This window comes from Stigmatopora argus, chromosome 8, assembly GCF_051989625.1.
Source record: "Stigmatopora argus isolate UIUO_Sarg chromosome 8, RoL_Sarg_1.0, whole genome shotgun sequence".
NCBI lineage: Eukaryota > Metazoa > Chordata > Actinopteri > Syngnathiformes > Syngnathidae > Stigmatopora > Stigmatopora argus.
This window is the reverse complement of record NC_135394.1, coordinates 13291349-13318754: the sequence shown is the minus strand read 5'-3', so window position 1 is coordinate 13318754 and position 27406 is coordinate 13291349. Positions and strand designations below refer to the sequence as shown.

General features: G+C 40.8%; 2 protein-coding genes across 8 annotated transcripts; one reads left to right on the top strand and one right to left on the bottom strand.

The window, feature by feature from the left end:
• The first annotated feature begins 4824 nt into the window (after window positions 1–4824).
• Window positions 4825–22382, top strand: LOC144078484 (uncharacterized). Of its 3 annotated transcripts, none has more exons than XM_077606564.1 (5): window positions 4825–6487; window positions 12341–13186; window positions 14062–14148; window positions 19072–19231; window positions 22250–22382. In XM_077606564.1, exons 1-2 carry the CDS (start codon window positions 5543–5545, stop codon window positions 13157–13159), a joined length of 1764 nt encoding a protein of 587 aa, XP_077462690.1. In that variant the 5' UTR covers window positions 4825–5542; the 3' UTR covers window positions 13160–13186; window positions 14062–14148; window positions 19072–19231; window positions 22250–22382. The 3 variants fall into 3 exon arrangements, with proteins under 3 accessions (XP_077462690.1, XP_077462688.1, XP_077462689.1); XM_077606562.1 differs by having other exon boundaries at window positions 4827–6487; window positions 14080–14148; XM_077606563.1 differs by lacking the exon at window positions 22250–22382 and having other exon boundaries at window positions 4827–6487; window positions 14080–14148; window positions 19072–19644.
• Window positions 18551–27175, bottom strand: mydgf (myeloid-derived growth factor). 5 transcript variants are annotated; one of them, XM_077606569.1, is made up of 7 exons: window positions 26934–27175; window positions 25996–26046; window positions 25746–25807; window positions 24553–24634; window positions 21503–21578; window positions 20058–20170; window positions 18551–18818 (listed from the first exon to the last, which is right to left on the bottom strand). In XM_077606569.1, exons 1-6 carry the CDS (start codon window positions 27084–27086, stop codon window positions 20091–20093), a joined length of 504 nt encoding a protein of 167 aa, XP_077462695.1. In that variant the 5' UTR covers window positions 27087–27175; the 3' UTR covers window positions 18551–18818; window positions 20058–20090. The 5 variants fall into 5 exon arrangements, with proteins under 5 accessions (XP_077462695.1, XP_077462697.1, XP_077462694.1 ...); XM_077606571.1 differs by having other exon boundaries at window positions 18551–18811; XM_077606568.1 differs by lacking the exon at window positions 18551–18818 and adding an exon at window positions 18965–19716.
• Between the last annotated feature and the right edge of the window lie 231 nt (window positions 27176–27406).

Below are 27406 nucleotides of genomic sequence, written 5' to 3'. Positions count from 1 at the left end.
GGCTGTTAAAATAAATGCTTCAGGACATTTGTGCAAGGTGGGAAGGAGGCGGTTAGGGGTGTACCACCTAAATTTCTAATCCATAAAAAGATATATATATATAAAATTAAGTGGGATGGATGGATTTTCAGGATCTCTCAGAATCTTAGCAATCAAAGACTTACTAAGAGAACACTGCCCAAATGGGTTTTACAAAGGTGGAGAGGAGAACAAACTTGGGTATTTTGTTCTACTGGACCCCTCAGTCCACCAAGAGGAGACAAGAGGGATTAGCTCTGATGTTCTGAAGGGACAATATCACCCAATCAGGATGCCAGGATCCCCCGAGAGCCGGACGAAGTGGCTCGGGAGAAATGAGGACGGGTTTCACAGAATAACAGACTCCAGCAAAAAAAAAAACCAGGACGCAAGATACTTTGCTGTGAGGGATACAGGCCCAGGTTGTCAAGGTAACAACATAGCAATTAGCTAATTTTTCAGGCCTCCAATGAGTCTGGCCCATGAATTCTTCCAAAGTAACAAGTGGCTTTAGCGATTTGCCACGAGGTACTAAAAACGTCTTTGAAGATGTGCTACCAAGCTCATTAAAAGTTTCACGCTGCATCAACGTCGACTATTTGATGTCCGTGTGGTTTAGTACTTTATAAGAAAAAAATACTTCCCTGTTGAGTGACTACATGAAAGGTCAACGCCGCAGTTTTGCTTTCCTTGAAAAAGCCACTCGTTTCTTTGTGTCATCACAACATAGTCATGTCAAAACTCTCTGATAGCTTTCAATGGACTTATTTCCATTATGCTACAGCAAGTTTTGGAGTTTGAGGTATTCACACTGTGACTAACAGGAATTTTTCGTACGGAATGTATCCAGACATGCTACCATTGCCCTTCAAAGGATTGCTCGAGAGGAGGGGGAGTGGTTGGGGGTTCTCTCCCCCAGCTTACAGGAAGTCTGCCAACAGATTTTAAGGGTGGCGGCACGCATTCCTCGAGGAGGAAGTGGGCAAGTCGACAAGGATCCAGTGTGTAAATGAACGATACATCAAGATGGCAACAAATGGCGCTTGTGTATTAAAGCAGAGTAAGAGATTGCCAAATTTTGCAAATGGATATACACTTACAACATTTTGTCAGCATAAAAAAACATTTAAAGATCTCATAGCAGAAAATCAACCAAGTGCAGAACAAAAATAAACACCAATACGCATACCCGGCCACTAGTTGGCGATATTGTTTGTATAGAAACAACCATGAATTAGTTTTCTAGAGCAGTAGTTGTCGTAGTGTGCTTTGATAGATCATTTTTGGACATTGAAATTAGTACAAATAATCATACTTTGGTAAATTCATTGGAATTTGATCACAAAATAGAAAGTCGGCTTTCTCGGGCCGCACAAAATAATGCAGTGGACCAGATTTGGCCACCGGGCCGCCGCTTTGACACTTGAGCTCTAGTGATACATGAATGACTGCCTGGATTACATAATCAATATATAGATATGAAAAGAATCCAGAAGCTTCTTTGCCCCGGAAAACATGTCCTTTCGTCACCATTTGGTTTTAGAAACTTGTTAAATATTGACATTTTCGCTGAGTAACAACAAGTTTGAAAAATAGGATTCCGTTTTGGGTTGTGTTGTGTCTGTCGGTGGCTCGCTGGGTCGCAGACATTGGCTGCATTAAGATCATGGACGGACAGGAGGCAACTCGTCTGGCGAGGCTGCAATGGACCGCGAGCCAGACAGCTAGCTATTATTCCCATGATTGTGTCTTTCGCCACCGCTGTCTTATTTATGGACCTGGTCCAAGAGGCCGGCTGATTAAAGGAAAATAGAGCCTTTTAAGAGACATAAATTTAAGGTCTGAAAGAAGGCAATAAATACAAAGTGCTGCGTTGAAGTCTTCGACTATCACTGACTGCTTTGTGTATTTGATTGACTTGAGTCATTTGGACAGATAGGTATATAGATAAGTATGACTAATACAATTAGCACTAGCAAAAACCAAGTTGTATGCTGGAGGGTTCCATCTCACCCGTGTCCTACCTGTCAATTTATACGTTTATTGATCATTTCAAATTGTGTATGCCATATAACAACTTTTGTACAGGAAAAAGTATGTTTTTTTTGTAAAACCGATCTTGTCTTCCACATTTCAGATCTAATCCAGATCGTTTCGGTCACTGGTAGCAGACGAAAACGTCATCGTCGGTTGTCATGCTTTAAGCATAATATGCGCACTTGTGTCAGCCCTTTTTACTATATAAATATAGCGAGTCAGCAAGCAATGTACCCAGACAATCAAGCTGTCAGCGTCATACAGCGACATCTACAGAATCTTGAATTTAGTGGATACCCCGTTCACTTTGGGGAAAATGTTAGACTTTTAAGTGCGCCCTGTGTGAGTAAATATGTGCCGCGTTGCATTTATACGGTTTATTATCACTTAATAAGGGGAATTGCAATCATTAATAAGGGGAGGTTGACAGGTATGAAAAGTCGTCACTTGACCAGTTTGGTCTCTTGAGATGGAAGCAAATCTTGGCCAAAATTGGACGTCAGCAAACTTCTCAACATATTGCCACCATCAATTTATTTAGTTTTCCTTGCAGTGGAAGAACAATATCAATTGATGGCGCCCACCCACCACTCAACTGTAAAGCCAGTAATCACCACAGACGAACAAGGAGACTTTTCTGCTCATATTTTGCAGGATGTCCACAGGGAAAATGTCATACAATGTGATTTAATCCAATCCAATCTATTTTCAAAACACTTGCGTGTTTTTGTGGTGGACTGGAAAGGATTCATTGGATTCTCTTTCATTTCAAGAGAGGAAAATTGATTGAGGCAGAGCAGATATTTGGACAAAACAAAGCAGAGATACATCTCAGAGATGATTAACCTTGAGGAAAACCTTCCCAGCAGAGTTGAAGCTGATATAGTAGCTGCAAAGGGCGCTCCGCCGTAATACTACTAAAGCCTATGGATTAAAGTATGGATTCGTGACGGGATGTCAATTAAATTCATAAGTGAGTCGAGGCAGGGGAGCAAATACTATGGCAATGTAGTCTACGCGCTGTATATCTGGGTCCATCCATCTCCTATTGAGGGTCGCGCTTTCTGCCTTTGGGCAAAATCGTTCAATCACATTCACGGCAACTTTGAGTTGCGACTCATGCCGCGCTGTCGGCGCCCAAGTCGGACGAGGGGATGGATGGCGGCAACATCAGTGATTTACTGTACGCTTAAAAACGTGATGTAAGGTGGGGAGCCAATGATGAAACACAAAAGCACCAGGGGACACTTTAGATTCTTGCATTGGTTGTTTGAATCACTCGTAGTTAGCACTATGACGTTAACATTGCCGTAATGTTGGCGCAATTGATGAGCAGTTGTGTGTTTGTTTTTGTACTGTTTATTGTATTATATGAGGGGGGGTGTCAATTTTTCTCTGTCGCATCTAAAATCTGGGACTGGGTTCTCGTTATATTGCCTTGCACATAAAACTGCAATTTCAACTATAATCATAAAACATGTTTGGTTTTCAATGAATGGAAATTAAGCATTTGAGTATTTTTAAAGGGAGTTTTTTTTTTAAATAAATCCTACCTTGTATTGCTTTACCTTGATTAAAAAAATACAGAAAAATAAAAAAAAAGCATAAAATACACAAAAACTTACTTAGAAATGGAAAATTATGGTATGTGAAATGGAGCATTGTAAGTTTTGAAATGACACTGCAATCTAATGTACTGTATTTTCCGGACTATAAGTTGCAGTTTTTTCATATTTTGGCTGAACCTGCGTCTAATACCCAAGTTTAACTTTGTTATCTGTTTTTTAGGCTCTGGGAATCTGGAAAAACATTTTAAATACTATTAATTTCCTCATTAAAAGAGGAGCACCATTTCTCGCCTTATTAATGATCCGAATTAGACCCGAAATGGGGAAGACGAGATCGGTTTTCCAAAAAAAACATACTTTTAAAAAAAAACAAGTTGTTATACGGTGTACACAATTTGAAATGATCAAAAACCGTATAAAATACGGGAAAACGTATAGTATACGTGTATATATTATTCTGGCCTTCTGGAATAGCAAAGCATATGGACCCCATGCTTTCATTATAAGTCTTCAATTCACTAGATTGTACAGAGACACTTTGCATGCCGTGCAGAGCAAGAAAGCGCCACAGGATTAAGAGAAGCTGCTCTATGACTCTTTATTCTTTTTTTTTATCCAGACTAGTGGTCATTACTGGCCGACAGCAGTCTCCCGACATGTAGGCGGGAATCTTCTTAGCTTGGAGATAATACCCCTCCCGCGTCTATATTCCCCTCCCCTTCGTGTACCTGTCCATGTCACATGGAGGCATATCAACAGGGCATCGGAAAAAGAATACGGCGGAATGCTGACTGCCGAACGGCGCGCTTTTGAGTCGCTCGTTGCCGAGCGATATCAAAACTGTCAGGAATATGACGCCGTCTTTATCCCGAGCAGCCGCGTGGATACCGAGGAGGGTACCTGGGAGGCATCTCCGAGCTTGTCAAGCACAAAAATTCTCAACCGTGCTGCCGAGAATGACTACGATGTGACGAGGGAATGCTGAAAATAGCCGTCAATTGGAACAAATGAAAGTTGCTTTGCAAAAATAATTAAAAAACAAAAAATACTTTACTGGGCAGCTTATAGTTTCTGTCAAATTGCAGATGCCTGAGCTTGTAGGCTGCAATGATTTGCCCTTTTTCCACTTGCTGTATCCCTCCTCTAAACCCCCCTCTGGTAGCCTGAGCAGCATTTAATTGCGGAGGGCTGATCCGGGGGTAAGGAGTAATCAGATGAGGATGCGGGCAGGGGGAGTCACATGGGCACGCATGCTGGCTAACCGGGGATTAATAACACTGGCATCTTGATTGGAGTTCAGCTGCTGCTGCCGCTCTCCCTCCCGGAGCGCCGGGGAAGAGGTTGGGGTGACGAAAAAGGCGAAGTAAAAGAGAGACGAGCGGGACAGTTGCAATGACGGGAGACCGTAAAAGACTGACGGTGGAGAGGGAGGGAAAAAAAGAAGAGGTGAGGGAAGCGAGTTGGTGAGAGGGAGTGGGAGGAAAAAAAGAGTGGCAATTGGAGGCAGTGCAGTGCAGTGCAGAGCAAAGGGAGGCAGAGAGAAGAGAGGGAGCGAGGGCGCCGTAGAGACAAGAAGCCTCTGCCGCTGTGAGCCAGTCAGACGCTGGAGGGCTGGGAGAGGAGACGCAGGTCCAAATGGGGGCTTGAGGACCTCCGGAGACGGGAGAAGGCAGGAAAACCAGACAGGGCGAGAAGATCAAAAAACAGAAAACCAAGCTCTGGTGGCTGGAAAATGAGCTTGGAGTGGAAGCAAATGGGATAAAAGTTGTGGACGGCAGCGGGAAAGCGGAGACAGATTGAGGAGATACGGCCCAAGTTGATGGCAAAAGTGGGAGGGGATTTATGGCAAAAGAAGAGGGCGCTCTCGCCAACGCAGGATTGCTTTCCCCCGTCGGATCTGGTGGACATCGGTCGTCGGGATGTTCTCTGACAGGGAGCACCGAGCCTTCAAGCCGCACGCCCCTCACTTCATCCCGTGGCTGCGCAATAGTCTCAAGTCTCAGCAGAGCGCCGACCTGGGGCTCAACGGGCCATACAAATCCGATCCCGAGCTCCGCGACAACCTGGCCCCCTTGGAAAGGAGCAAAGGGATGGGGATCTTCTCCATCCCGGGGAAGAACAAGAGCAGGAAGGGCGATCTGCGATGCAACGGCGTGGGCATGGGCAGGATGCTGCCGGTGGTCCTGAGGGGCCACCACATCTTGGGGAAACAGAAGGAAGGCAGTCCCGCAAAGTCCAAGCAGTCCTCCGAAGTGGAATTAGATCCCATGGGTCGCGACGGTCCCAACGAAGGTCGGCTTCTGGCGGGAAGCCCCCTGGTACCTCCTCCCGCTCTTCTCATAGAAGGTTCAGACGCCAAGGTTGATGTCTGCGTGGAAGAGAGGAGGGAGGACGTCTGGGACTACACCAGCCACGTTATTCATCAGAGAGACCTGCAGTCATCCGTCTGGCTCAGTTCAAACCCTCAGGGATCGGTAAAAGATGGACAACGTGGCTTCAGATCCAGCTTCAGCTACATCAGCAGGAACTGCCAGAGCCAAAGAGACCTGAGCGTGCTCCGAGAGCCACCTGTGGAGGTCTCCGGCGCGCCGCTCAATGGAGTCCTTTTCTCCGCCGAGGTTCCTCACAGGAGTCTGGGCTTCACAACCACTCTGAGAGGTCCGGGCAAGCACGGCAAGCGCCTACAGGCGTTTGGTCCCAACCGGACCAGGTGGGTGCAGGGTAAACCAAAGTGTGAAGAGGAATCGCCGAGGAAGGGGACGGACTGCGGTAGAAAAGTGGTTCGCAACCAGCTCAAGCGAGTGGTGGACAATCTGGAGCAGGTTCTGACTGCTCTGAGGGATGTTCAGCAGGAAATGAAAGAGGTAAATATGCTGGGGATTTTTTGGGATTTGATGTACCGGGCAGGACCGTGATGAAGCAATTTGCACAACTGCCACGCAGAGCTCAAGTTAAGGGTTAAAATCTCTGCTTCGGTATTCCTGTTTGGTCTTTGATCATCTTCCTCTGAGGTCATAAAGACCCCAAATCATTAGTATCAAACGTATTCATGCCATGAGTCCGTGTTGTATTTTTAAGTTCCTTCGGTGCACCATTATGGTTGCGCACCTGAGAGACTAATGAGAACAAGCGCCGTAAAAGACGGATGTCTCCATCCTTTTTTTGTATACACGGTAGGGGAATCCCAAAATGATTTTCAGGACTACATCTGTTCAAAACATGTTTCTACTTTGGTCTCTCAGGTTTTTAAGACCTTGTGTTGACTTGTAAATGACTGCTGAATCATAGAATGGTGACATGAATGGTTTAGATTTGGACAGAAGCTGCCAGTTATGCTTTAAAGGGGAATTCAGGGATATCAGGAGGCAGATGAATAAAAAATGGCACTTTAGGACCCTCCATTTTAATGCCACGCATTGAAAACAGGGTGGTGGTACCTTGTCTTCCAAGTCCACTGGCCATGCCATTCTATGCCATTTTATTTACACATATCTGTTAACTTATACGTTTTTCCCGTATTTTATAAGTTTTTGATCATTTCAAACTGTGATTTTTTTTAAAGTACGCTTTTTGTAAAACCGATCTCCCATTTTGGCTCTAATCCAGATCGTCGACTGCTAATGTAGTCATGCCTTTTCACTATATAAATATAGCGCGTCAGCAAGCAATGTACCCAGACAGTCAAGCTGTCGGCATCATACAGCGACATCTACAGAATCTTAAATTTAGTGCATACAAAAGGTGCACCGACTGATTGCTAAACCCCGTCCACTTTGGAGAAAATGTTAGTTTTAAGATTGAGATTTTGAGCTAAATCACGGAAGCCCTGACCTTCTGGGAACACGATACCATTTTTCTCTGTTCCAAAGCATCTAAAAGGAGCACATTTCCTTCCAAAACGCATCTTTAGACTTTTCTGTGACTTTGCATACTTTTAACTGTACGCCTTAAGCCAAATGAAATATGAATTAGAGAATCAGCATTTGGGTTTGGTGCATCCAACAGAGGCTGCGAATCATTCCCACAGCTCCACTCTGGCTCCCGCATCGCCGCAATGTTTGCTCTCAAGTCACGCGTAGTTTTTCTTTTTTATGGGAGCGAATGAGACGAGTCACGCCTCATTTGCCACGTGCGTTCACGGACTCGCTGAGATGATGCGCTGTGACATTTGGCCGAGCGTCCACCTGCTTTTCTGCAATTTTCCTCCTCCCGTGCTGTCAGCACCAGCCTTTCCTCAAAACTCTTCCGTCTCCCGGACAGATGCTTCTCGAGGCTCAGCCGGACTGCTTTTTACCACCCATTCGTGGCCGTAGCCCCCCGCTCGCTTGCACATTATCCCCATTTTATCCCCATCGGCCGGGTCAGTGATAAAGCTCAGGCATTAACCTCATCGTCCAGAATAGTTAGCCGTGTTTTTGTGTCACTGTATCACTGATAAAAGAACGTGTAGCTTCGGTGGGAGGTTGGCAACAGCCTGACACTTAAAAAAAATCTCAATTTTCACAAAAAGAGTCAGCACATCAAAGACAGACATGGCATAGACGACTTTTTGTCGCGTTTCTTTCTTTCAAAGCCCCGTTATATCATTCTGTTGCATGAACCCGCTCCCTCAGTTTGATTTAAGAACCAATTACTGGTTGAATTCTAATGATCCTGCAGCTGCTTTAAAGTTAAACCCCTTTGACAGCCCCTACCAACACTAGAGCAAAAAGTAGAACGATGTTTTGCTACGGCATTTACCAGATTACTGTCGACTCATTAGTATCAGACTCGTGTCAACTGAAAGAATCTGGAGGTATTGTAAACTATTATTCTCCGCCAAATCACAAAATTTGCTAGCAAATAAACGCTTTAAAAACAAATCATTGGATCTGTAAAGACCATCAATGCTTTTGCGTCAGACTGCTCCCACCCATGACCCGCTAACGTGTCAAATCACCACTCATCAATTTCATCTCCATGCCCCCCAATCCTCGCGAGGGTCGCGGGGGTGCTGGAGCCTATCCCAGCTAACTACTGGTAGTTGGCGAGATCCACCCAGAATGGATTCCCGGCCAGACAAAAAACCTTTCACATACACACTCATACCTACAGACAATTTAGAGCAGGGGTGTCAGACTCGGGTTGGTTCGCGGGCCGCGTTAACGTCAACTCGATTTCATGTGGGCCGGACCATTTTAGATATAATATTTAGATTTTTTCAAATAAATGGATTAAAAGAACTGGATAATAAGCCCTGAATATTCGTTTTTTTATAGATCTAAAACAATGTTTATTTTAGCTTTTTTTTAATATATTTTTAGATTTTACCAAATGATTTTTGAACTAAAAACACTGAAAAAATGGATTAAAAAATTACAATTATTGATTTAAAAGTGGGAAAATCAGGAAATGTAATATACATCTATACTCTTCATTTTAATTTGATCCTAAAACAGAAAGTCGGCACTCATGATTTACTTTCCCGGGCCACACAAAATGATGCGGTGGGCCAGATTTGGCCCCCAGCCGCCACTTTGACACATGTGATTTAGAGTGTCAAACACCAATCATAGAGTAATATATGAAGCGTAGTACTAGTTCCAGCGATAAAAAAAATATTTTTACAGTCACTCACACTCTGGAAGTGAAGGCAAGCCAATGAAAGTGGTACAAGATGACGAGCACCTGCCCGTCAAACGAGGGAATAATTGCACGCTTCGCACACTTTATTTAATATCTTGCTAAAATTAGTCATTTTGACTGCTGGCCAATGGCATGTGCAATAAACGGTTTGCAAATGGCCATTAAGGAACACACATACTTGCATTTTTTTTCTCGGTAGAACATTCCTATTTCACAGGGGTCCTGAAGGGTGCTGGAGCCTATCCAAGGCAAGTCTGGGCACCAGGCTTGGGGACACCCCGAATTGGTGGCTAGCCAATCGCAGGGCACAAGGACAAGGACAACCCTTCACGCTCACGCTCATATCTAGAGGCCATTTAGAGTGCTCAACCATCCTACCATGCATGTTTCGGGGATGTGGGAGGAAACCGGAGTACTTGGAGAAAACCCACACAGTCGAACATACAAACTCCACACAGGAATTTCAGAACCAAACGGTCAATCTCAGAACTGTAAGGCGGACATGCCAAGCACCCTCGGTCCGCTTTGTAGAACATAAGTTGAACTATTCAATCGCTGACAAACGAGCCGCACTATCGACCATGCCGGGACCATTAAAAGCACATCATTACTGTCATTAGCCGCCACCGGTGCAAATCGAAACCCAAAAGTTTGCACGTGGTCCCGAGCTTGTTGACAACGTGACTCTCCCAGAATTCATTAGCATTACTTGAGGAACAATGATTGTTTATAATCAACACACTTGGGAGCGGCAGCAGCAGCACTAAATCAGGGTCCTGTGCTCTTTTATCTCTGGTGATTCCTGACATTCTAACAAGCTGTGCTAGGCCAGCGTCGCACAAACACGCTGGCGTACTCTGCACTTCAAAGTAAAAGCAAAAATGCCTCTCTCCGCCACAAAGTGAGATGAGGGGAAAACAGCGAAAACAGGTCACGCTTTGACATCAGCAATGATATATATATTTGTTTTCTAACATAGAAAATAAAACTATAATAACCTCTACCCGCCGTCCACAAGTAGAGCGGCCAATCATTTTGCCTGAAGTGATTTTTTTCCAGTTATTGGAATTGCCATTTAGCCTTTGTGAGCGTGTGCGGGTCTAAAAAAATCTTTTTAAAAGGTTACATAGTCCTACTTCTTAAAAAAAAATATTAACTAGACTATTAATGTAACTTGTCCAGCCAACAAAATACTGGCAAGACCCAAAAAGTGTTACATTGCGATTTTTATATGCTTAAAGAAAACTAAATCACAAGTAAAAGAAAAGATATGTGGAATAGTCAGTGATAGAAATCCATCCATTTGAAGTGATCATTCTAGAAAGAGCTCTAAAGTCGTCAATGAGACTATAAATATATTGATGAACATAAAATGCATGTTTTTATAGGATTGTTTTTGTTTAGTTTTTTTTTTTAATGGAAGATAAAGACGATATGAGAACTGTAATGGGGGAAATAAAACAAAAACTATCCCAGATGTCCATATCATTTGGATCAACAAGATACAATCTGCTCTATTAAAGTGTAGTCAATTGATTTGAGTCAGAAAGTTGACAAAAAAACTCCCTTTTGCATTTTTTCTGAAGATCGTTTCATCTAAACGTTGCCTGAGAGTATTATTATTTTACCTCTCTACATTAGTTTCTTCTTTGTTTGTATTGAATTACGTGAAGGGACAACTATTAACATTGTGTATTGCAAAATAAAGGGAAAATAGGGTTCAAAAACACTCACCATTATCAGCGTGGTTGATCTATGAGTCGGTAAAAACGTAGTGAGACCATCCTCATCTTGTCTTTTTTTTCCTGTGAGGAATAATTTAATCAACTCATGAGACAAATGCAAACAGTCGTCATATAATGTGTAGCTATTAACCTTAGCCCAATGCTCTCAATAATTTACAGATTGACGAAGCAGAGACTCTTTTAAAAGGAACTTCAACTAGCGATAGCTTATGTAACGTTAGCGGAGCATCAATATATTGTGAATGTTCTTTTAACTTATTCAAAGATGTGGAAATGAGACGTGCCGAGCATTTCGACTCGGAGGGGCTTGCGACCGCAGTTTCCCATTATTCATCGCTCGTCGTCCATTTTACGTCAGAGCCTTTCCATAAACAATATTACAGCCAGTTAAGCATGTACTTTAAAAATCCCTATAGTTTGCTCAATTTTCAACCGGGTGATGCAGTATTTTTTACTGCAAATTCAAGAATATTTATAACATTTTCTGAGGGACAGTAAGGAAAGAAAATCAATTAACGTTAGCGTGCTAACCACGTGAGGTTGGGTAATAAGATCAAATATGTATAAACCAGATGAGACTGCAGAATATGATAGTAATAAAATCCCGATTCATTTCACTATCTATATTTCTGTTGAATAATGTCACGCTTTGAAGTGTGCAAAGTAGTAACAAAACAGTTGAAGCTTTTGGAGATTAGTCCGCATCGTTAATAACTTCACAGACGGCATTTAATATTTCAATCTAATAATCACAACCCTCCACTTAATCCTCTGGAATATCAAAAAAAAAACATGGTCGGATTGAGCAAAAGTACATTATATATTTGCTTAAAAGCACAGATGAGGTGTGCTTAACAGATAATTATATATGATAGTATTTATGGCAGTTTTTCTCCCCCAAGGGTTGTTTTACATTAGAATGAGCTCATGGTACACCGAGTCATGATTACATTTCAATTTAGTCAGAAATGTAATCAGTGAGTGTAAAAATCTGCCAAACATAGGCTCGTTAATCTCAATGCCCGCCATTGACAATTAGAGACGTAAATTGGAAAAGGCTGGCAGTGAAATTGCCATCTAGAGTAGCCAATTTGTTAGGGTGAATTGCCGTTATCCACAGATTGCTGCAAAGCCGTCGATGTATCCAAGTGACGTCATCATATTTAAAGGGAATGAGAGGAGCCGCGTTGTTTAGCAAGGTGAACATCCCTCTTTCAAATGTATCTGCTTGTGGATTGGATTTGGAAGTCTGACTTGAGGCCAGGGATGGAAATTGAGCACCTGGACTTATGGATGTTTTGGGGAGGTGGAATGATGTTGTCCTGAAGGTCTTGCGTCTTGTTTTAGGTGGTTCATCAGATCGACTACCTGACCTCCTGCATAGACCTGGATGAAGAGGAGGACCACGAGGCAGCAGGAGTCGAAAGCTGCTCCTCTTCAGGCTCCAATGAGATGACGGCGATCAGCGGCCACTCGCGGCCGTCGGTGTCCACGGACCACCGAGGAGCCACTTTCACTCCGAGGAGAGACCATGGAAGGAGAACACCCCCGATTGAGTTACCGTGCCAACTTAGCACTGAATTGGCCAGAACTCTTCGCTTTGGAAATTCTCCCCGGCGAGGTGGGCTATTAGCGTTCAACAATCCTGATTCCCCAAACCGGCCTCACCCAGTTTCGTCCCCTCCGAGAAGCCTGCCGGTCCGGCCCCCCACCCCAGGACTGTCCCCCCTAACGGTCAACATCCAAGCGCCCGGCAGCCCCAAGTCCCCGCCGTCCTCGCCCATCATGATCAGCCCGATATCCCCAGTTTCCCCGAGGTGTCATCCCATCGCCGTTCTCAGCCCATCCGTCATCATCGAAACCCCGCGAAGCGACCGCCCGGCAACTGTACGTTTCTGTCCGTTCGCAACATCTCGATACCCCTCTGCCAGCTGCCCACCCGCAGACTCTGAAACGGCGGCCCACGCCGACACAGAGACACGAGCGTCCTCGGCGGGGACCCCACTGGCCGGGGCCGCCAAACCGCCAACGGGGCAAGGGCGAAAGGGTCGCAAGCCTCCGCCGTACCCCCACCATAGACTCTCAGACCCCACAAAGACAACTCAGGATCCCCGAAAAGCTCCTCCTTACCCCGAGAAGAGAAGACTGCTCTCAACCACGGTGTGATACTCCGGCCCCTCCAACAGCAAATACGTAAGTCCATTTTATTTATGTTGCATCCACTATCCAGTGATGCCTCAATTTATGAGCTCCATTTATTCAGTGAGCATGTTCAAAACTCAAATCAAGTGTCCTCTCAAAACAAAACAAACAGAAATTCTATCAATCCAGTCGACAAGGATAAACTAGCACTACAGTAATGTACTGTATAAAAGCTTTGTTAAAATAGAATGTAAATAAATAAACAGTTTACGTAACTTTTTTTCTTTTTTTTTGGTGCTTTATATCAATAGAAGTCTTATCGTTCACTTTCTCGGTTTAGACAAACTATTTAATTATTTAATGGCTATTTTCATTCTCCTGCTATCAACAAATTAAATATGATCTTATAACATCACTTTGAGAGGATGAAAAGATCTTTTACCGTTTTCTAAATAATTATTTTTTATTTTAAAATACGGTGTACCGTATTTTCTGGACTATAAGTCGCACTTTTTTCATAGTTTTGCTGGACCTGCGGCTAATATTCAAGTGAAACTTATGTTGTATTTTTATATCTGATCACCAAAAGCCTGTTTTTTTAAGCTATTGTTATCCCGAAAATTGTAACTGTTACATTAACCACAAGTGCAAATTGTTATGTTGTTGTTTTATAGGCTATAGCTATCTGAAAAATTATGTTAACAGATGCCTGCCTATTCATCCTGTTGTCCGGAAAATAAGTTCATTGCTTGAAGCTGTGAACTTGATATATAATAAAAAAAAGATTTAGATGTAAATAATTAAATACCCCAGCATGATACAATGCTTACTACAAGAAAATATGAACGGCAGGTTTTGTTGTCTATGCATAATACCAATTTCTTTGAATAGCGATATGATATTTGATTATGCCGGATGATTTCTAGGTCACTTCTTTCCAATAGGAGCGTTCCACGGCCGGGCCACGACAAGCTAAGAACAGGGTTTCCAAGGTGACAGGACGTAGACTTGGGGTGAGTAAGGAAAGAACAGCTTGTCTGCAAATCTCGCCGGTACTTAGGCTGAACACACACAGGCCATCGTAACATCTGTCTGGGTTAATGTTCTGGTAATAAGAGCCCCTGTGCAGATGCCCGCTTTGGACCCACAGATTGCACTCTTAGGGACTGATTATCCTAAATTGTGGGCGCCAAATTGCATGTTCACTCTAACAGATTGTGAGCGCTGCTGGTAGTTGCGTGGCACTGGGTCTACTTTGATGGTGACACAATTGGGGACAGCTTTAAACCGCTGTACTTAAAAGATGGGTTTCTGCTTTTGCGATCTCTAAACCTTTTCGCGATCATCCATCTCCTCTTCTAGACCAATGGTGTCAGACTCGGGTTGGTTCGCGGGCTGCTTTAACGTCAACTTGATTTCACGTCCATTTTAGATATATGTAGATTTTTTTATATAAATGGATTAAAAGAACTGGATTAAAAGCCCTGAATATTCCGTTTTTTATAGATCTAAAACAATGTTTATTTTAGCTTTTTATATTTTTATATTTTACAAAATGATTTTTGAACTAAAAACACAGAAAAAAATGGATTAAAAAATTACAATTATTGATTTAAAAGGGGGAAAATCAGGAAATTTAATATACATCTATACTCTTCATTTTAATTTGATCCTAAAACAGAAAGTTGGTACTCATGATTTACTTTCCCGGGCCACACAAAATGATGTGGCGGGCCAGATTTGGCCCCCGGGCCGGCACTTTGACACGTGTTCTAGACGAACATCCCACAATCCACTGACTTGGACGCTGGTTAATGCAGAAATGTATTTGGCTAGATAAATCAAATTACTATGTTGGCTCTACAAATCCATTTGGACTGACACCACCCAATAGAAACACCCAAAATGAATTGAGCAGCAATTCTTGGTGCGCCCGGTTAACAGATCAGCTTCCGCGGGTAATCAAATTTGCCCCCATTTCTTACACACGCACACCCTTAGTAAAACAGGCCGTTAAAGGATCCCCCAAAACAGATCCAATTAGCCACTTTAACGCAGCTTTGTTAATGCTAAACTGACGAGCAACAACTCCTGAGCGCAATACGACCTTGGGGGTTACATAAACGCCACCAGGCGTTGGGATATAATAGGAACTAATTGCAGCTCACGCTGCTTTGGCTCACTGGTGCGTTCAAGTACATGAAGCAAGTGGGCCGGGCCGGATGGGAGGGGTGACTAAATCGTATCCAGGCCAGATAAGACGAGAGCGGGGTCTAATGAGGTTGATCTGACGGGGTCGCCGTCCCCTCGACGGGGTGCGGCTGGTCATTGGTTGAGTCCTTCAAGGACCCCTGGTGTTCCAAAAATCCTATCGCCTTTGCCGCCTACGATTTGACCGGCCAGGGCCGAAATCTCCATCTGTTCCCTTCTAAATATTAGGAGATGCTAAATAGAGGGGGAGAAGTTGGGGGCAGGTGAGTGGTGGGAGAAGAGACTGGAATACAGATTCATTACAGCACAGTAAAGTCATCTTTTATTCATCTAGGTTGCTCATTGCTCATACAGAAGATGTTTGGGTAGTTTTATTTCAAGAATGTTTGTTTTAAATGTTTTTCTTTTTAAGATTGCTCGCTGGCTTTAGCATCACTTGGGTGGAAAAAGCCCGTTTTGTTAGGCTGGGAAAATACCTGCTTTGCAAATGACAAAACACCAGCTGGGCTTTACAGTTTGGACTGAAAAAGGGAAATGCCACAACAGGATGATCATTAAAAAATGAAAAACATTTGGCAAATTCATCGCTAGAGTACATGGAAGGGATCTATTATGAACGGAGGACATCTGCCGTGAGCTTTCATTTCAAGAAATTGAAATATTTTTCATTCATAATTAAACTGGAGATGTTTATTGAACACATCGATCCGTCCTCATTATGGTTATCGCGGAGACACATCCAACCCAACACTCGCACTTGTGGACCAATAAGCCTTTAAAGAGACTGCGCAATCAAGTTTACATGTTACGTACATCTGCCTGCTACCTCCCCAAAAAATCCCCACGAGAAATCCAGTGGGCCTTTGGCTGAAATCTAGCCAACTGGAAGGCACGTTCTTTCTGCCAGGTCGTGTGTTACGACTCGATTTTATTATATACAATATATATTTAGGGGTGTTTTATATTATCTGTCTGTATTGAATTTGAATTTGAATTGAATGCTTTTATTGTCATTATTCAAGTATGAGATTTAAAGATTTATCACAAAGTGCACAAATAACAACAAAGAAAAGAACAGATAAATAATCAACAAACAAGTAATAAATAAATAAGTAGTCAACATGAATAAGTAGTAGTCAACATAGATAAGTAATCACATAAATAAGTAGGTACCAAGTGACTAAAGCAATTAGCAGTAAATCTTGATGAGATGCAGAACTCGAGTTGAGTGTGGTGACGGCTCTTAGGTAGAAACTGTCCTTGAGTCTGTCTGTTTGTCTTGGCTGTTATGGTCCTGTAGCGCCTGCCAGAGGGCAGTAGGGTGAAGAGGTGGAAGCCGGGATGTGTATTGTCTTGTATGATGCTCTTTGCCCTTCGTAGAGGGCGGACAGGGTAGGTAGGGGGCAGTTGATGATCTTTTGGGCCGTGTTGATCACCCTCAACAATATTTTCCAATTATGTATTATTTGTGCTCAGCCCGGAGTCATTTTGGGCATATCTTGGGCATATTATAAACCCAAGGAACTATGTTAAAGTGTGGAGATGAGTTTCATTTAGTCTCATGATGAAATATTACTTTGCCACCACCTTCTGGCGTGTATAGGAATTATTAACCTTTTTGGGTGTGTCAATGACTTGCAGATGCTTGCTCTACACCCCACACACATAGTTGTGAAGACTCTTGGTGCATACTTATTTTAGTTGGCTTCAAAAATGATAGCACTTTTAGGCAGAGTTAGTTGGGAGCAAATGAAGAGGACAGGGAGCATCTCGATTTTCCCATTTTTACTGCAGCCAATCTGCCGCTGCGACCTTTGACTCAAATCACCAAAGTCAAGTTAAGCTCATCAAAAGTGGAACATGAAAGTATTTACAACATCTCATGACAGCCTTTATCAGATGGCCGCTGAGATATTTTGGAGAGAGCGGCGTAGAGGCGGACCAGCTGGCAAACAAAGTCGTGTCTGCCCAGCAGCAACATCACGAGTGGACTTTTATAGCACACCATCCCAATCTGCCCCGCTTCTTGCCAGCGTCGAGTGTATTTAGAACAGAAAAGTGATTTTCATATTCTGTCGGTGGAGTGGGTTGGGCTGTTACAAGTGCAAAAGAGTGTGGTGTGTCAACATAAAGGCTGCCTGGAGTGTCGTAAAGAGGACACGAGTGAACTGATACGGAGATACGGCACGCTAGGAAGGCTTTTGATACTTTTATTACAAGGAAGATGCCTCGTGGGTGTCACTGTTGTAGTGTGCAACACGAAATGGTCAAGTGTTGCGGGTCAATGTGACATTTATGGTATATTTATACTGCTTTGGACGTGGTCGAGATGACCTGCCTTCTCCTGTCTTAACGTGAAATGAATTAATCTGCCCGGACTCTTATATATACACTATAGTGTATGTTTAAGCCCACAATGATCAGTATCATACACTTTCCCATAAATACTGGAGGATTTGGTCCATTCCTGCAAAGCCTTTTTCTCCATGAAATGAAGCAGTAACAATAAAATCCCTTTATCTCGTGGAAAACATGTATCCCGGGACGAGAGCAAAATAAATTTGGAAACATTTTAATGGAGCCGTATTGGATGAGCAACTGACTTGTGATGTTCTATTACAGTGGAGATTATGTTAAAGAGTATTTTCATGTAAAATTTGTTTATTTGGGGTATGACATAGCACAAAAGATTTGACTGTGCTGCATTGGTACGCACATTTGACTATGAATAAGAACATTGCATAGTAATGTTTGACTTTTTGGTTGTAAACATTTAGCTTGAAAAGCGTGAACATTTCAAATATGTCAACTATTTGAATATGTAAAGAGTACAACATAAAAACAAGATTGATAGTTTATGTGGACCTTGTATCTAATCGTGTCAATTGAATTTAATGGGACATTTTTTGGTAAAAAAAAGAAATATATATATATATATATATATATATATATATATATATATATATATATATATATATATATATATAGAGTATAGATTTTTTCAATGGGGGGCTATAATGGGTCCAGCTTTTGTGGATTTTAGACTACAGTGAATAGAGATTTGTTGATGGGTTGAAGTTCAATGTTAACCTTTTTTTTCTTTGTGCGTTCAAATATTGTTGACATTGAAGTCAACTAATTTCAAAAAGGGTCAAATGGCTACAAATTCAAATTATATATCATGAGAATTCAGAAACTAGCTCAGTGCTTCGCAACCTTTATGGAAGTTAACTTGACCACATGCAGTAAAAGATAACATTTTCCAACTTTCTCACTTCAAATTAAATGGACATTACTAGCAATTATTTGCGAATCACTGATCTAGAAATTATGAAAATCCTGCACATTTTTCTTATGCCGAATTATGGATGAAAAGCTTACTGTTAAAAGCAGTTGAAGTCACTTTGCTGTAGCAGTACATCAAAACAGTTGTCAACTGTCAAAACAAACCAACGTTTGCACCGTCTGTGGACTCAAAAGAGAAAACAACAAAAGTGAAAACTCCCAAATTTCACATCAACATACTCTTGCACATGTAAACATGAAACAACACATTTTCTACAAATAACCTGGCCAGTTTTCTGACTATTTTATACAAACACTAAAGAAAAAAACACATTTTCTGTGATAACTCCAATTTATTGAACCAGGAACGACAAGATGCAAAAACAAAAGCCACTTTGTACAAAAGTAACATTTGATTGCCTTGTTTGCATTTTCCCCAGCTATCACCTAGATGTGGTTTACTCCATGTTGGGATCACCGATGGACACGTGGCTGGTGGCAAATACAAACAAATAAAACACACTAAAAACAAACTAAAGCAGTTCCTCAACCTTCACGGGCGTCTGCCAGAACGGAAGACGACGCAACAAAGCAAACAAGGTATAAACATCACGTGTGCTTTTTTTTCTTCCTACTTTTATTCCCCAAAGAGTAGAGGGACTGGGAATTATTCAAATATGTTTTCACTGAGCGATACAAGCAACAGATTTGTGAACAAGATGGCATTTCGCTTCAGGACAAACAACAGCTAAAAAATTAAGGAGTTACGAAATTGTTTTCTAAAGCTTTCAAATCAAAACAAACTAGGTAACATCACATTTATGGATTTATGTGGACTGGGAATTGTGGAAATGTTTCCTCTTGAGAATTTGATGACATCTTGCTTTACTGCATTAAATATGAACAGCACAAAAAAAAATCAGTTTTCAAAAGCTTTAAAATTCCTTTCACATTAAAAATGTATCAAAAAGGCACCCTGTCACTCTTTGGAAGAAGTGACTCCCAATCTAAAATAAATAAAATAAAAAATACCCTCTAGCCAAACATCTTCGAAAGTAAGAAAATCAGCAAGTGTTGGTGATTCGCTGAAAGTAAGAGTGAAGAAATTGTTTTGCATGTGATGATACTGAGGATTACATTGCCGCAGGGTTTTTTTTTCCAGGAAAGTCTTTTTTTTTTAAATTCCGATTAGAATTGCACATTAATGATTCCACATGGATCAGAACGCACTAAGCCTCAAGATAATAAGAATAAGAGCAATGGTCCTTGTATGTAAAAAACATATGGTAGAACTAAAAAAAGGATTATGTTGTTATTGCATTTGTCCTACATAGGGGCCAATTCTCAATCACATATCTCGTCGTCGTTATAATCATCAGTCAATCATTCTTTCTACAGAAACATGAGCTAAAGCGTAGACGCTCACCCGGAAAGGAGGCCCGACGTGGCGTTTGAGCGCTTATAGCTCTTGATGTATCGTGCGTCCAATCGCTATGAGCTTAGACAGTTGAGCGTTGAACTTTCCTTCTTTATGGGTCACTGCGATCAGAAAAAGAACAGGCGATTACTTAAAGAAGGATACACAATGCAGCTGTCTTCGTTCAACTGAAAATTGTATCTTGACAAGGAAAGTGGGCCATAAATGTAGCGATTACGGGTCGGTCGTTTCATTCTTGAGAGCTGGATTTTTTTTTTTTTACAACACTTTTTTGGTCGGGGGTCTTTTAAAATTCCTTTTTAAAACATTTCAAGGATGAAAATTACACTAAATGACATGCTCATTGTACAGCACTTTAAATACTGTGTTTCCTCGCTTTTAATTCATGCTCCTGTTTTTTGTCAATTGTGAAGAAACAGTTTTTAATGATTTTACCATTAAATCTACTGCCGTGCCCCTCCCAAATGATGCACTTTTCAAATGCGTATTGATGGCCTGCACAATAATTAGAAAAACAGATTGACCAAACAGAAATGGCAACATCACCTGCCACGCCAACAACCATCTAATACAAAGCACCAGTGATTTACAATTGACGTGTAAGTATTGTTACTGTCAATAAAGGGCTTCCAACAACAGATAACAGTCAAGATTTTTGTCAATTTAACATGCATATATTTACATACACTTTTTTTTTTCAAAAAAAGCATGGTGTTATAAAAATATCTAAGCATATGCTACAATTCTTTGTCATTTGAGATAAAAATGTCAAGTCAAAACAAGAACACGTGCATATGAAGTTTGAACTCATTGACCAAAATTATAATCTGTCTTTTCATTGGCTATATGATCTCCATTGTAGCAAACACACAATGGAAAATGCTAACTGTTTCAGAAAGGAAACTTTATCTATTTATTAATTTATATTAATTCTTTCATGTCAATTGTGTTTGAGACCAACTTAAAGTGCATCTACTACAATACTACAATTTAAGATTACTTAAACTACTACTTAACCTTAATCAGGCACTCCATTTAGAAATCCCTAATCTGTAACGTCTGTAAATTTGTAACTATATTAAATATTATTATTCTATTTATATGAATGTGATACCAGTGCAGCATACTTAATAGCTGCAATTATTTATTTTTTAATTGATTTTCTCATGCTTTTTACTGCCAGTCCACAAACCAACACTTGAAAAAAATCACTACATTAGACGCATTTGATTATTTGCTGTGGTAGAGCACCCTGAATAGACCAAAAATTGGACCAGTCTCGTATCTGGGTGGTTGTTGTTTTTAATTAATCTTCATTCTGGCCAGAAAACAAGCCAAAACTTGTAATTCAAAGATACTTCAAAGATACTGCCCACATGAGAGATGGGATGACCTAGACAAAAAACAAAGACTGGGAGAAGATTCGAACTCACCTTCAGACTCTTGAATGGTGTATTCGTCTGACTTAAGTTCCTTATCAGTCAGTCCTTCTGCCACTGCCGCCTCCGACTGTAAATACATAACAAATAGGAATGATTTGGGGAGGATGAGGAAAAAAGATGCTGAAAATATGATTTAATATGGCAAAAGCATATTGCAATATATTACGTAAGACCCCACAAATGAATGAAAAACTGAAAATAATGTTTCTTGAACCAAGTATCTTCATGACATGGTACTGTAAACATTTTTCAGGAAATTTAGTAAGCCAGCAAAAGACATATTTAGCATTCATTAACAATGGTGAGAACATAAATTAAACAATTCCGTAATTTCTGGACTATAAGTCGCACTCTATTCTTTAGCCCGTGCGGCTGACTGTCCGAAAAATACGGTAATTGTGAGATGGTTGTGATTTCATCGGGCACACCTAATTCAATTAAGCATTGGTAATAGTATTCATTGCGGATGGCTGGGGCTCACATGACCTTTGACCTGTGACCCGTGACCCGTGAAATCACATGGGAAGATAGCATTGGTGAGAAAATTTGACGTAAAAAAGGGAAATTCTCAAGTATCTCTCCAGAAGATGTTCACATGATGAATTGGAAATCAGCCGTCGTATTACAATACTGTGTATTGTGTCACTTTGTAGCACTGATATAAATTGTGACAACAAGGCAAATTATGTACTCGTTTATTGAGGTTATTTTGTCGTGTGCGTGTGTGTGTGTGCGTAGCAGAGCAGCTGGAAGCAACGCCGGGAGAACGTCCTGAATTATGAAAGGAGGCGTGTCCACAACAATCGCTCAGGAAGACAGTCCATACACGACCTTCCCCTCATGAAACCCAAATAAAGTTTAAACCTTCCTCATCTCAGCCTGATTTCATTTGTTGTTCGGGATGTATGGTGCTTACAACCCAAGGGTTATAAAGCGGGTTTCCATGGAGACACGTAGAGGAGGATGAGGTGAAAAACGAAACAATAAATCAAAGGGAAAGTAAAGTGGTGATGGTGATGTTGGGCATCATTCACTTTTGCTCAGCAATCTTAAGCCAACCTATTAGAGACTTCATCTTCTCACGCCTGAAGAATAATTAATAAAAATGCAGTCTGACTTATAAATAGTGCATCTCTGGCAACGTATAAATTTATGTTCATGGCCCGCATCAAAGGCAGCGCAGAACATCTGGCTCTTTTCAATTAAAAAATAAAAACAAAAAAACTTTGCTGGACCATAATAGTAGGTACAATTAATTACACAATGTAATGCATTGCTTCTTAAGATTTTTGAACTAAATTGATGACCTCATATCTGATTTAATGACATTTCAATACAAGAAAAAAAAATCCTCACCATCCTCCAGTTTTATTAGTGTCCATCAGGCTATATTTATGAATGCATTATAACTTATATCAATATGATCATCCAATAACACTGGCGCTTTAATTAATGTTAATTTTTGACCCGTGCAGAGTGAACATTGCTTGCTAAAGGCCAGTTCAAATGAACTACGACCACTCGGCTCAGCCCAGAGAAAGGATAAGCACACCCGTATGCGCACTTACCTGCTACTGGGTAACTCGGAAGCCATTAGCAATAATAAATCCGTAATAAGTTATTCTAATTAATCAGCACTGAGCCAAAAGATGAAAAAAAAATCAAGCGGTGAGGATCGATGTTTGCACATCTCGTGGATATATCTAACAAATATAATTCTAATTCACAGACGAATAACAGGAGTAGTAATTTTAGTTTGTGGCTTCACCAAGAAGAACAAAGCGAGTAAGACCTTGAGCCCTCCCTCCGTTCAGTTCAAGAATGTCAGGAAAACGGCTGTTAAAAACTCAAATGTGATTCAAACGATCTCATTTCCAACATCAGCAAAAAAAAATGATTGAGGTGAAAGTCAGGTCAACAGCTAACATTATCATATTTATGAATCTAAGCAAATATAAGCAAGCATAAAGCAAAGACATTAAGACTTGTTCTACTGTGAAGCTCGGGGGCGTCCCTATTTACACGCTACACGAGAAAATACAAAAGTTGATCCTCTGTGCCGCTTCGCTTTGATTGTCTGACATTTGTGCAGAGTCTGTACTTTCTAAACCTCCTCCGAGTGCGGGGGAGCACTTTGATCAGCACAATGAAGGGGGGGTGGGCAGGGTACTATGAACATCCGGCATAATAGCAAGTCGTAACTGTCACTGGGCTTGTGTCTTTGCTATGGTGGGGAATTGGTGTCAGCTTTTTGTTGTCCAACACTTGTGCGGTGCCAGCTGATCACACGTTTTGGGGGTAAAAATGCTGACGTGGTACAAAATTAACAATGTAACTCTTAAATTTAAGAGTCCCATATTTTCTTGCATATTAGCCGCTTATAACTCCACATATAAGTCGTACCCTTAAGATTGCATTAAAATCGTTGTATTTTGCAATTTCCCTCGTATAAGACGCTCCCTGATTCGCAATTTTCACCTCCATATTCATGGTTTTAATAGGGAGTACAAATGTATATTGCATATTAGCCGCTTATAACTCCACATATAAGTCGTACCCTTAAAATTGCATTAAAATCGTTGTATTTTGCAATTTCCCTCGTATAAGACGCTCCCTGATTCGCAATTTTCACCTCCATATTCATGGTTTTAATAGGGAGTACAAATGTGATACTTTGAAGGGAAAATCTTTTAAAAAATTATCGCACGTGGTATTTCTGAACCACTGTATGAACCGAAAGGATTGCATATTATCCATTTTTTTTTAAATTAAAGGATGTCGGAGAAATGTTATTATTAAACCTGGCAGTGATTTAAACTTTCGGAAATAATCCATGACATCTTTACTGTTTTATGTCAAATCCAAATGAGAGTGTCAATCAAATTTGCGGTTGGTTATTTATACAAAACCATTTGAAAATGACTCATTCGTTTTTGGTTGGTTTTTTTTTACCAAGTTGTCATGCACCTAACACTGGAAGATTCATGTTTATCAACTTGAAAGGACAACAGCGACACAGAGTGGTTTGTTTTTGTACTTACGAAAGCATTTGCATATTCAACTTTGGCTTCCTTCAGCTCCATTTTGAATGCAGTGAAAAACAAGTATGATTTCCCTGTAGGCCTTTGTAGAGAAAACAAACAAAATGATTAGTTGTCATGCATATTAATTCATTTGCATACATTAATCCATGTAACTAAAGATGGATGATAATGGAGTGTTAATCAAACAATTGATAGTTATTTGGTGGCCTGTGTGAAATTGATTGGTGATCATCTTTTTAGTGCCAAAGATGTAAAGTCGCAGTGTGTTGTTTCGCAAAAAAATTATTTGCTAAAAAATTTCGAGAAGCCTCCAGTAAAACGTATGGTTTATTAATCATTACTAAAAAAATGAAAAACGTAGATGTAAACTACAAAATTCCTGGTGAAAGAAGGGAGTCTACTTCATTCTTTTGGGAGATGAGATGTACTATATATAAGAAGTGAAGCGGCTGACTGTAGGACTTGAAAGACCAAATCCTCTGACTCGAGGGGTCTTTTTGTTTTTAGAAAACGCCTAGCTTGACATGAGTTAATCGTGTCTTGAAACAATTAGAGCACGGTACTTGTTGATGCATACTTTGTATTCGAATGAAGAAAAAGATGTCGCCAAGGCATACATCACACAAGCCTCCCATAACGCAATTGCTATTGCTGTGTGCTCTTTATGTTTGCCTGTTTTAAAGTCAGATTTTTTAAAAAGTTACGTACTAAGCTCCCAAACCCTTTTCTATGTTGCCGAAATTTACATTCTGCGCCGTGAAAAAAAGAAAAAAACCATCAAAACAACACAAGACAGAATTCCTTCGAGAACTCCACTGAAATCACAAGAGAATTGCTTACTTCAATGCACAAGCCTGTTTTTGGCACGTGGCTGGAACTCAAAAATATTTCACGAAATCCCAGGAAAGTGAGGGCAAAACACAAAAGCTACCAGGCTGCCTTGCCCACCAAGTATTTTGATCAAATCTTCATTTTTAAGAAAACAACAAGGGTGCCAGAAGCGGTTTTTACTTTTTATCAAACACTAGTGCAGGGGTGGCGAACAAGTTGGATACAAAGAGCCTTTCTTCTTACTTTACTTTTTGCTGGACATTCTAATGATTTTGCGACATGACATCATGTAACGCGTGCGTGTGCGTGTGTTTATGTGTGCGTGTGTGTTGGGGGGGTTCAATGTTATTTGGCCTCACCTCCACACAGAGCAGGAGAAAAGCTTGTTGTCATCACTGAGGCCCACGCTCATCAACCATTTCTGGAAGGGAGGAGAACCACAAAGTTCATCAAGGACACAGTAAATTAATAATTTTGTATGATGAAATGGTTCAGATAAAGAAATTAGAGAGAATAATTTGAATGAAAAGGCAGTCATGTTTCGAGTACGTCTTAGAGCTAAAAGAATGATGCAAGTGCTGCAAATTTCTGCAGTTTAATGTCACTTACCTCATTGGTTCCTCCTTGTGCGACAAATGAGAATGAGCATTTGTAACCCCCCTATGGAAAAAAACAGCAACGATCCATTAAAATATCATCGTTTGAGGTTGTCTTGCTTTTGGGGTGTGTTTTGGTTTAAATTGGATTGATTCAAATCTGAAGATCAATTGCCTTATTTATTGTTATGATTGCACTGCATTTATCCAGCAATCAGTCAAGTCTGCCTGATCTCTAATACTAATTATAAATGGAGTTCCATTTAAGAAATTGAAAGACATCAAATTTATTGCATTATAATGGGGTTTGGAAACAATTGATTTTGCAACACATTAATAACGCTATTGGCAATAATATGAAGCTCGGTTCCATTCGCATTAATGAGCGTGTACAAGATATCCATGTTGAAATTCATTCATTGGTTAAAATTATTACATTGTTATCCTCAGCCAATGAATGGTATCTTTGTTACACGCGTCGACGTGTCAGTCGTCCACGGGCCATGGCGTCATCAACGAGCGACAAAATGTAGTTTTGAGTCCCGAGTGGGAAATGTAACACTCTTAAGTTTATACACTTTCCTTTGAAGTACTCAAGAGAAAAGTAAACAAAAAACGTTATCGAAAACCTCATTACGAGCTATTTAACATGTGGAAGCATATGAAACAAATATGATAAAAACTAAAACGTCCGATCTTTCTGGAACGTTTTCCCCCCTCCGTTACCAAGACTATCACAAAGTGAAAATATGCGTCTTTAATTCAAGATATAAAGACATACACTTATATAAATATAGATATGTTGTCATCTACGAATACACTTCACTCGTAGACTCAATCGGTTTTAAAATGGCATTCTTATATAAAGCATGCGGATACAATATTAACGCTTCAAGCTAATGCTAACCTTGAAGTCGTTCTTACGCAAAACAAATAATAATAAATACATACGTTGGACTCAGTGAAGGTGTACAACGTTCCTCCAGGTTTCACGTCAAATTCCACCGTTTTCGTTTGTTCGCTCGAAGCGTGGGACGGATAATTTGACAGAATCGTAACGAAGAAAAGACAAGAAAAAACGAGGAAATTCTTTGTCGGTAGCATTTTTCACACCTGTGTGTATTTAGTCAGAATAGTCAGTATGAAAACTAATCAATCCATGTGATGAATGACTGCTTCTTCTGTTTGTTCGACAGCCGCAAACTGTCTTATGGCGCATCATTGCCGTCTACTGGTGATTAATATGAACTGCACTTAACTCTCTTTGTATACATTTGACACGCTAAAAAGAATGACAGGCAAATTTGCATTTTTCTGCGAAGGATATAACGAAATGCTTTAAATATTGAAAAATTAAAACATTTCCACGGGAAATAGATGGTTTGGGAACCTTCTGGACAGAGAACCCCATGAACAATTCATAT